The following is an 11,314-nucleotide window of genomic DNA, read 5'->3' as shown; positions in this document are numbered from 1 at the left end:
TCTCCTTTAAAACACAACAAAACAAACAAGTAATAATAATAAAAAAATACAACGAAACAAGGAAAATTATGCGCAGACTACAATCAAGGAGAGATTTTATAAGCACTAAAAGGTGTTTCAAAGTGTTAGTGTTACAATTTTCAGTTCTTCCTTAATCTAAATACCAACGATGAGTCTGCAGATAACATAATCGTTCAGAGAACAACAGCTTAAAGATGCATGTGATCCAGTCGGCCAAACACAGCCATAGCATGCCTTAAATACACTTAATATCAGTGCAGTATTTAAACTAAGAACAGTTTACCTGATATCCCATCTGGGTTCTCCCTCACACAAACGTACAAACAACGACCCCTTGGTACAGTACAATTATTCACTCACACCGATCACAACAAAACATGGAGACGGCTGAGAGGTAACATGAGCTAACCTGAAAACACAGGAGAGTGTCTCCTGCACAGGGGAAAAAGGCTTGGATACTGAACTGTTGAGGATGGGTTTTTTTTTTAACGCTAAACCTTCTCCCAGCTGGTTAAAAACATTCTTAAGTACTGGAAATGTATTGCTACACAGTGTTACTCCTTTGAGTATCTCCACCCTTCTCTATATATTTTTATATATTTAAATCGTACATAATCTATAAATGAATATTAAGCTCAGTTTTGAGGATATAGCTATATATTTGTGTATCTTTTCCGTATGAACTTCAGAGGAGGCGTGACGTATTTACAGATGACGGTGTCAGTGCAGTTTCAAGAATGAGGATTCATTCGTCAGTCCCTGGAGATGAAGACATACAGTAAGATATTAAAATAGTGATGAGAACGAGTCCAGGCTGAGTCGTGTGACAGCTTTCACAGGAGAGAGAGGAGCAGCAGCGCTGAGCAGCACGTGGAACCGCTCAGTAAGGTGAAACAGCGAGTTCAATGAAAGCTATCACTCTTTTCACAAAAAAACACCTGCCGATATGCATCTAAAGTGTGAGATGGCACTCTGTAACATCTGCTTGCATTGATTTGCTTTGGATCCGACAGCAAAATGAATAATAACTGATCAATAAGACCAGCTCCAACCAAACTTTTTTTTTTTCCTTCTTTTAAATGGAGAATATATTTATATATATATACATATATATATTTATATATAGGAATTAAACAATGCAAGATTCCTCATTTTGTGTTTCCCGTACATATTTACTCGCTGGTCATTTCCTCTTGTTTTGCGTCAGTTGTGTTCACTGTTTCAGAGGTCTGGGAAGCGGCTGGGATCTTCTTTGTACTCCGCAGGGATGAAGAAAGTCGAGTCTTCAAATTCGTCGTAGCGAAATTCCTGAAAGGTGACGGTTGCTGTGATGGTAGGGAAGACGGGGATGTCTGCGAGGGAGGAGGAGACAAAGGAGGGAAATGTGTTAGGCTGTCGTTGTTCTCCTGAAGCTCAACCACAGGAACGCAGCAGTAGGTCGACACACACACGTACCGAGCTTGACTGGAAACCCGGGCGGAAGCTTCATCTGGACAAACTCTCGGAGTTTGTTGAAGTGCTTGAACGGGGCTATGACCTCCAACACGTTTAGTAACCTGCAGGCAGTGGAACATGAGTCAGCAGTTTTTCTTTTCACACTATTTGCTTTGCCAGGAACAGAAAAGAAATGCTGGCACCTCCCAGGATCCCAACAACAACAACAACAAAAAGGAAACTGTCATTTGAGATCTCGAGTGGAAGAGAAAACAAACACAGACAAGTTTCACATTTGAGAACCTGGGACCACCAAATAACAGCTGATCTTGTCTGAAAAGCAAATGATTAGTTGAGTATCAATCGATCAATTTCAAGCCGATTTGTTTAAAATGAGAATAATTTATAAGGTTCTTACATTTTCTCAATTCCAACACTTTCAAGACTGTTCATTTTTTTTTAAACTTGAGGTGTCTTTGACCTCTGACACTAAATTCTCAGCTCATCCTTGAGTCCTAGTGAACATTCAAAAGTTCTGGTGATATTTGGTTTACCAGACTGGGACAGACAGACGACCCAAAAACATAATTTCACTGCAGATTAGTGGGCTGAAAACTAGGAAAAGTAATAATTTTAAGACTTTAAATGATGTGATCTGATCCAAACAAAAACTGTTGCCCTACAATCGTAGCACTGGTCTCATTTTGGTGACTGATGACAATAAATTAAAACATTTAGAGAGAACTAAGTACAACACATTTTTAATGTCACAAAGCACAGGATAGAAAGGGGGAAAGGAAAAAAAAAAAACACATTAAAAAACCATTAGCTACGATATAGGGCAGGTTTTTTTTTATTGCCATCTCCATTAAGGTTCATTAAGTAGAGAAGATAAAGTAATCTAGTACATTATGTCCAAATATTTTACAGTGCTGCCTGTAAACCATTACAAACCACATCCCGGCTGCATCCCACCTCCTCATCTACTCAGTGTCATATGACTTCATCAACAAAGTTTCTCTTTTCCTCACATCTTGTTTGTTCTCCATGAACCTCTCCTTTCACAGTGGAATGAACACCATTTGGCTGCAGAAAAACCAACAATTTGTTTTGTTTTCTGCAGATTACAATCACCAACATTAAGCAATGATACCCAACGCAACCAATTGTTATTAGAGCTGATAGAATTAATTGATTAATTGGTGACTTAATTAATTGATTAATCAATTGGTGATTTGACAGAATATTGTTTTTTATGCTTAACACAGATCTATCTATCAAGAAATTGTAGTTGCCAAGGTGACATCTAATTCAAAGAAGAAGTTATCAATTAATAATAAGCAGCAGAAAAATGTTCAATAACCTAAGTTAGGGGATTTTTTTTATGTCACACGTAGAGCTGAAACATTTCGTCAATTGAAAAACTCAAAAAATTTAAATATTTCAATTTTTAATAATAATAAAATATTTTTTATTATAACAATTTACGCCATTTTCTTCTGATTGTATCTTATAAATAACAGGACTTGACTCTTTGATTATCACTATTTACTCTTGTTGTTTTGGTCAAAACAATGATGCACAAACAACACCACAACAGACTGAGAAACATTAGAGAATAAGGGCCGCAGCATTTTGTGAAACCGCATTTCACAAATGCCACAAGGTGTATAATAAAGTTCACAGGAAATGAGAGAAATTGTTTTTTTTTCTCCACCATTTTAAAAGGCCAAAGCCAAAGCAAAACTAACACCGTGGCCATGTTGGGTTAAATAATAAAGTAAAGACACCAACACACTTCTGTCGTCACGTGATGGAGAAGTTGATTTTACAGTGACTTCCAGTGAAGCCCCCGCATCCACCTGGCCCAATTATCTGATGTGGATTATTTCATCTTCACACTACCCTTTGCTATAAATCCCAAGTGTATCTGTGGAAATCCACCCAGGATCAATCTGTGCAGAGAGCTTTGTAAATAGATCTAAGGAGGGAGGGATGTACTTACGACTCGATGCCTAGAGGAAAATCCTGGCTCATGGCTACAGTGGCTTTGAAGTTCTTCTTGCTTTCCTTGCACACTAGCTCTCTCCCTAGATGAGGTGGCCTGGAGACACACAAACACACAAAGGGTTAGACACTGCTCTTTATGTTCTGCGCTGGTTCACATTAATGTCAGATTCAGCATATACTTTTTTTCCCTGTAGTTGCCCTGAATACATTTCTAATAACAGTGAATATGAATGAAATCACAGAAAATACTTAATGCTTACTTTCCGTGTTCTGCAGTGATGTACTCCTCCCAGGAAATTGTGTTGGGGGCTGGAGCTGTGAGGGACTGTCTCCTCACAGGCTGGGGATGAGACGAGAAGAAGAAGAACAAGTCAGAGGGATGGTCACACTTATATGAATCTCTTCTTCACTCTTTACCATTAGTCAAGTCAACCACCTCAAAGTTCTGTTCACTGATGCTGCCTCCTTTGCTCAAGCTCTCCATGATGGCTTTGTTCCTCAGGATGTCCTCCTCGCTGAGGTGCTCTCGCCGTTTCCTCGACTCCAGCATCAGACCGTTCACTGCATAGAAGTCAGCCAGGAAGTTTCCTACTCTCTCCTGTGGAGAAAAACGAGCAGATGTTGTGCATTACGTCAGCCAGTGATTTCAGTTCCTACGGCGAAGTTTCTTCAAAATGTGCCACAGAGCAGCCTGAGGGTAAGACCGTACCAGCTTTACGGAGGGCTACAAGTTCTCCCTCTCTCTTTTACTTTGTAGAGTTCATAGAATCACTGAACAGAGAGAAGCTGTGAAGTGCACACACACAGACCTTTCAGATCCATGGTGCAACACCACAATTCATACATCAAAATGACCCAGAAAGTGTTTCACGGGCAGTATAGGCAAATATAACAATGGATTTTATATATTTTTGCCCACTGTTTGTGTATTGGGGAAAACTGGATATGATTACAACTGGCTCTAAAAAAGATGAAAATAGTCAAAGACTGAAAAACAAAAATCAATGAATCCACTTAATCTCACACTTCTCACAACAACTCATTGAAATATGTAACATTTGACGAAAAGGCACACACAGACACAAAGTCATTTAAAAATGCATGAGGTAAAATGACTCAGATCCTTTAAACAACCACCCACTCATATATGTTTGAGAGGTTAATTTACTGTGGTTGTAGTTGTATTCATTTTAAATGGGCAACTAGTGGAAATTAATCAAAAAAACAAAAGGCCTGTGATGGCCAACTTTCCTTTATACTCTTTTATAGACATTATAGATATTTACATGTAATGTTGTTACATGTTTTCCTACTTTTTGAACCACTGTCTCCATGTATTAGGGAGTTAAATGTGTCTTTCTGTTACACACTTTAACTGTGTCTCCTTTACATACAAAATTACATCAAATGAGTTTGTGTTTTATATAGGAAATGTTTATTTTCACATTTTGAGAGCATGTGGTTTTGTGGCAAAGGCAAACAGGTGTTTGTGGCTTGACACTGCAAGAAAACAAAAGATGTAAATAGCAATGTCGCACAACTGTGTGGAAGTGCAAGGGATTCAACGTCTGTAAACTTCAACCAACAGTAAAGTAACTAGGGCTGACCCAAAAAAATCGAAGCTTCGAAGCTTTGTTCGTTGCCATGGAAATCGATCTTTAAGTCCGTGATCGATTGTTTTTTTTTCTTCCTTTTTTCCTTTTTGACACCGGTTCTCATCGGCAATTGTTACATTAAAATGAGTAGGCGACTTGGCATCCTGGAAACCTGCCTGATTTTGGAGATATGCAGTGTTTGTTTGCCATTACTTTCATTATTTCTGCCCGACGTTACGGTCGCCGTTGCCGTTGCCGCCGCCGCCGCCCCCCCCCCCCCCAAGGCGTTACGATCGCGCACCGTCGAAGCTTCGATTAAAATCGATTTTATGTCCGCGAAGCTTCGATTATCAAAATATGATAATCGGGTCAGCCCTAAAAGTAGCCATGCAGTCACGTCATGTTAGGCCTTACGGTTTTATCCTCTCTGAAGAGCCAGCCAATCTGACTACGGGAGAAACTGATGGACTTGGTTGACAGGGTTGCGGAGTAGACGTCACTGCTCATCAGAATATCCACCTCTTCTTCAGTCTCCATCTCCGACTCCTTGGAGACAAACAAAACAAAGCAGCAACAGTTAGGTCTCGGTGTTTACACGAAACAGCTGATAACACGGTGTTAAACTTGCGGGGTTACGACCGCTGGCTCACCTCGTGGTGTATTCTTTGGTACACTTTTGCTTCGTTGTCCAGAACCACAAAGGACTGGGAGGGTGTAGCGTCGCCGTTGAAAATGAAACTAAGATCTCCGCGCTGACATTTCATATCAGTGAAGTCTATTAGAGTGGTGTCGAGTCTAAATTAAAAGAGAGAGAGAGAGGGGATGAGATGAGTGGGTCTGTGCAGACTGTCGCGTCCTACTTATCAGATCTAAAAGAAGTCCTCGACCTGGATATCTACCATTTGCTTCTTCAAATGCTCAGTGAATTTGGATTCTCACACCACGCACAACATGAAACCTCGCTGAGAAATGTCATGTCTTACCTAATATTGATGCCCTGCTTGTAGATTTTACAAGCATCAGATGGCAGCATCCGGGACAACAAAGGCACTACAGGATAGATGAGAAAGAATAAACTTCAGTGTGGTGAATGGAACAAGTTCTTCATATGATGGGCTATAACATGTCGTTAGTGCGTCTGTATAAAGTTTAAGACTGCAGCATCTTCCATATCTAGATCTTTTTATGTGAAATATGAAAACTCACCCCAGCTCTGAAAATCCCAATGCAGCTCCAGATAAAAATCGCCAAGCTCCAGAAAAGAAACAAATATAATTTCAAAACTACAGGATTCGACTCACACATTACAACTTCACTGTACTGCGCCCTGTCTCTGACCAGTTAACATGTCACATTATGCATTTCAGCCATTAATATGCGTCCTCAAGGACAGGCAGTGGCCGTTTATGCAAATCAAAGCCTGCGGAGGTTTTTAAAAACACAATGGCTGTGAAAAGTCAGCGACGCAGAATGATGGCAGTTGCACACTTGAGTTTGGCTAGGCGACAACATCTGTGGAAGCGGAAGCCAGCTGTGATCCTCACCTCTCTGAGAGCCTTCAGTAATTTTGGCCTTTTATCCTCCACACTCTCCCTGGACTGCTGCTTTAACTTCCGCAGTATTGCTGTGACTGTGGAAAGAGGAGGAGAAAGAGAACAGGCCAGTTATTCTCTCCTTCTATCAACCTCACATCTGGATGATGTTGGGTACAGCACATGGTCCAAACACCTCTGAATACAATGCTCGAGTACAACACCACCACTAACTAAGAAATCAATGCTGTAATGTAATGTAATCTAAAAACGTGACGGCAGACTCAGGAAGAACAGTTGTAGTGGATGACACACAGGTGAACCTCAGAAACAGGCCACTGTTTGTGTATCATTATCATATTTTCACATTCTGCATTAGTTACAAATCTGTTCACAAAATGTTTGCATGCCTGGTCTAACATATTGAGAGAGAAGATATATGTTCTGCATCACAAACAGCCAATGGGATTTTACCAGCTCCTCCTTGTTAAAACCTGCCACACTGTTCACGAGATAAGCAGCTGAATGTTCAGGTTTTTATAGTGTAACACATAAACGGGAGTGAGCATCACTACTCTGCTACAACTACTTTATGTGCAGAAGTAACACATTTCATATTAAATGCACCAGTAGCAGTGATGGGATCAGCTGGATGCAGCGTCTCGTGAAGAGCAGCTCTCATAAACTGAACAGCAACCACTCACTGATACCGGCTGGACCTCAATAAGTCAACATGTCTCAAACGTTACGTATCCTTGTTATCTTCAGCAGGGTGGAAATAGTGGACTGAGAATGGACGTGACTGAGGAGAGAAGTGCTGATGAGGCGCTTGCTGCACTCGGGCAGCTCGTCTTTGCACGCACGAGCTGCTGACGCAGTGTGCACATGTGTAAAAGTGAAAGGTGATGACTGATGACAAGACTGCAGTGTTTCGTGAAAAGCTGTAACTCACACTTTTGATATAAACCGAACATTATTCAACATTTGCCTCTAAGTACTACCCAGCTGCATATTGCTGCATATTATTTAACCGGATGTCTAAATCTAAAAACCACTCTGTCTCTATAATCTGATTTTCTTTGCATGTCCTTGCTGATGGCGTGAATGTTACCACCCCCCCCGTCCCCGCCCCTCGTCTCTGCCTCCCTGACTCCCCCTTCACCCTTGTGAGCAATGTGACCTTCTCAAACTCCTGGTCTCCATCCCAAGCCGGCCTGCCACAGCAGGCACGGAGAGTTGAGACGCATACTAACAAGACTGAGGGTCATTTCTCAGACTACTGGGCCTCATAATCTCCATATATGAACAATGTGCTGAATACTTCAGACTTACATGACCAACACAGCCAAATACAAACAATATAGATAAAACATATTCAATAATAATAATAATAATAATAACTATCATCTTTTCTTTTATCTTTGGTGAATTATACAAAAAAATAACAACACACCAAAGAAACAAAAGGCAGGACAGTGAATTCATTTCAAAGGTATTAGCCAGTGCCTTTCACATGTCATTTGACTCTTTTCACTGGATGTCAGATTTAAAAGCAGGGGCATCATTAAGCAGGGTGGTGACCGGGCTGTAAGCTCCGGGCTTCCCAACAGTAAGCCACGGTTTAGGCTGCGTTCCAGCCCATCTGGATGACGACTGCTCAGAGAAAATCCCGCCTTTAGCTTTTTAGCTGGACTGCCCAGATAGCAGTTGCATCCTTTGTGTACTGAGTTAATTAAATGGCTCATAAAAGGTCTTTAAAAAACACAAACACACACACACTCATGCTGCAGCCTGCAACAATGTTTAGTCTTCTTGATTGTATGTGCAAAATTTGAGAAAACCAATATGATTCAACAACAATGTAAACATTATTGACCATCATTGTAATACTGTTAAGATTTTATCAGTATAGAGGCTAAATTGTTACTTAGAAATCTATCTTACAGCATCATAGGATGTTTGTCTTTGTGTCTCCCATGGTACAGAGGTTCAGAAGATGCACATTCACAAGCAGTGACTCAAGCCATCACAAATCTATAAAACCGTCAGCACTCAACCTAGATGCATCATGGGTGCATGATTTCCAGTATGGCACTAAGATCATCACAACCACAACCCGATATGAGAACCACACTGTAACACACAGCTATATTCAGAGCTCTGTTGACATGACTTACTCATTTGTCTATCGCCATAGCTGATGGCTTCTGCTAGAGGACTCCACCCCTGTGCGTTCTTTATCTTTACAGGTGCATTATGGGCCAGCAGAAGGAGGGCGCATTCTGAGAAGAAAAACAATTGAATCATCAGAGAGAGAAATGCAATTATGTCTGTTTTTGTTTTCTTTAATTTTGTAAGCTTGAGCCAACAGTCATCACAAATGTAGAGATTTGTATATTAATTTTGTAACAGTGTAAATAAAATATGTCCACACTCTAACAGACCACTAAACTTCAAGTGACGACAAGCCCAGAACTCATTATGCATTTTTCTCTTTATTTAAATAATTCATTGGGGTCAGCATCAGCTATTGGCAGCTACTATTTCTGTCCTGGAAGAGTGATTCCTCCTCTAATGCGCTTCTTATTTTCTCCTGAGTACATTTTTTTATTATGTATTTTTTGGGAACTTTAAAAGCAAACATAGAGAAAAATAAGACACAAAGCAAATTAAATATATCCTGAGTACAAGAATGTTTATGCTTGCCCAGACATGTATCTTCAGTGCCTGTAGATACATGTCTGTATTTCCTGTGAATTAAATGTCTGTATAAACTGGACTGGGCGACTCCAGGGATGTACACTATTTGTGATTTCATTAAAATGTGTTTAAAATACATTAAGCCTTATTTAAGAGTGGCAGACAAAACAACATACATTACATATTTGCTGTGAGTCCACTTAATTGGATATAATCAATAAAAAGGAACACAAACTTAAACTTAATTTATTGTATGAATCAAATGAGCACCACATCATAATGCCCCTTCTTAAAGGAGTGAAGGGAGATAATATTCTTTTGTGTGCCTTTTTCATTTTCTCAAAATCAAATTGCAGTTCTGTGCTCATAAATTGTTTACATTGTGTGTAATTGGCAATCAAAGTATTTTCTCTAACAATTATTGCAACAATTGCTGCAGAGGTCAGAAAGGAGTGTGATCCTATGCCCAAAGTAGCAGAACTGACTGTGCCTTAAGAATTAATGTGAAGGCCTAAAACAGTTTCAGTAAAGCCACATTATGACAGGTGCAGGGCCATGGAGCAAGGCATGTTTAGTGTAAAATTCTGGACTCAATCTGAAACTGATAGATTATCTTTTGAGAAGCTTTTTAGTTCATTTTGGTTAATCCAGTGTATAACAATAGGCTGTTAAAATAAAGAGAAAAAAAACTAACCAGGGTCAATACATTTAATCAAACTAATGTTCAGATTTACCTTTGTGGCCCAGCATCACAGCCAGGTGAAGAGGTGTGTTCCCTAAAGGGGAGAAACAACGTTAAGACAAATTATAGTATATATATAAATATTCATATCAAATACATGTGACGAAGTATGCAATCTCCTGTACTACATTTAACCAAATTAGTCAGAAAGCAATCAGGTAATCGCACAGATCTTACCATGTACATCTTTCTGAGTGATGCTATGGGTCCTGATGAGAGAGGAGAGCCGACGCACATCTCCCTTGAACACGCATTCATGCACAGGGAACTCCAAGTCCTCATCTGTCAGGATTATTGGATTTTTATTATCATCATTTACAATGGTGCCAATTGATGATGGATTGCCGTTAATGTTGTTTGCATTGAGCTGCTGCTGCTGCTGCAGTGCCGAGGTTTTGGCCGATTTCTGAAAAGCCTTGTTGGACTTGAAATGGTTACCGGTACCATTGGGGATAGTCCCATTTGAGGTCTCATCGTACGTGTCCATAATCTCGTCATTTTTGTTTGGTTTGTTGTGGTCCTTTCGCATGGTGCGTATCTTCTCACCTGTCATGATGACTGCCGTACGCTACGCCACGCTACACCAGGTTAACTGACCAACAAGATAACACACTAATGGATAAATCTGGAGGCGAGTCAGCATCAGCAAAAATATCTGCAAATGTGATTAAAAAAAATCCAGCGCCGTGGCAATGTTAGGCTTTTCCTCGTTGCTGCTGTTTTTCAAATAACGTTACACCTGCTGCCCGGCTCCACAGCCAATATTAGCCCCCCGCAGCACAGCTCGGTAGCTAGCTAGCCCCACAATAAAAATGAATACGGAGGGTGCGGCGATGGAAACAAAAAATAACATCAAACAACAAAAACACACACGCACTGAATCAACAAACAGCGAATGATATAAACGAACGGCGAACCACTACATCGTTGTCTCTCCCGCTGCTCATTAGCTTCACGTTTTAAAATGGTATCGATTCGGTTTGCTTTGCGGCAAAATCCTGACGGTACAATGAACTAGCGAGAGCTAACGTTTCTGCTAGCTCGATGATCTCGCGAGATCACCCCCCACAAAGCCCCACGGCGTCGCCACACGGCCGCCATCTTGGCTCAGTCCGCTCGCTCCCTCAGCGCACTAAAGTCTATGGTGCATGTTCTACTGAAATAATCAGAACTTGTTCAGTTTTTTTTGACAGATTTTCAAACGGTTTGATTTGTTATGAACATCAGAAATGCAGTTATGATACTACATACTTAAAATTACGAATAATTTCAATCATGTA

At 40.4% G+C, this 11,314-nt stretch overlaps 1 protein-coding gene across 1 annotated transcript; it reads right to left on the bottom strand.

Annotated features, from left to right (window-relative positions):
- Positions 1–979: 979 nt before the first annotated feature.
- Positions 980–11,069, bottom strand: LOC146971202 (ankyrin repeat domain-containing protein 13C-like). The gene is made up of 13 exons (XM_085805553.1): positions 10,212–11,069; positions 10,027–10,068; positions 8,770–8,874; positions 6,605–6,690; positions 6,267–6,312; positions 6,044–6,110; positions 5,711–5,855; positions 5,475–5,606; positions 3,902–4,063; positions 3,726–3,805; positions 3,461–3,559; positions 1,477–1,577; positions 980–1,373 (listed from the first exon to the last, which is right to left on the bottom strand). The coding sequence occupies exons 1-13, from the start codon at positions 10,585–10,587 to the stop codon at positions 1,243–1,245; spliced, it is 1,572 nt and encodes a 523-aa protein (XP_085661679.1). The 5' UTR covers positions 10,588–11,069; the 3' UTR covers positions 980–1,242.
- Between the last annotated feature and the right edge of the window lie 245 nt (positions 11,070–11,314).

This window comes from Trachurus japonicus, chromosome 17, assembly GCF_045865225.1.
Source record: "Trachurus japonicus isolate A0001 chromosome 17, Traja_1.0".
NCBI classification, from domain to species: Eukaryota; Metazoa; Chordata; class Actinopteri; order Carangiformes; family Carangidae; genus Trachurus; species Trachurus japonicus.
The sequence above is the reverse complement of the archived record's forward strand: the minus strand, read 5'-3'. Positions and strand labels throughout refer to the sequence as shown.

What these genes read in the sequence shown, in the direction of transcription:
- LOC146971202 (XM_085805553.1), bottom strand. Translation starts at nt 10,587, where the DNA reads ATGACAGGTGAGAAGATACGCACCATGCGAAAGGACCACAACAAACCA. An exon ending in AAGCAGGGCATCAATATTAG is followed by an intron (nt 5,856 to 6,043) that starts GTAAGACATGAC and finishes CTTTTAATTTAG; the next exon opens with ACTCGACACCACTCTAATAG. An exon ending in TCTTCAGAGAGGATAAAACC is followed by an intron (nt 4,064 to 5,474) that starts GTAAGGCCTAAC and finishes TTTTCTCCACAG; the next exon opens with GAGAGAGTAGGAAACTTCCT.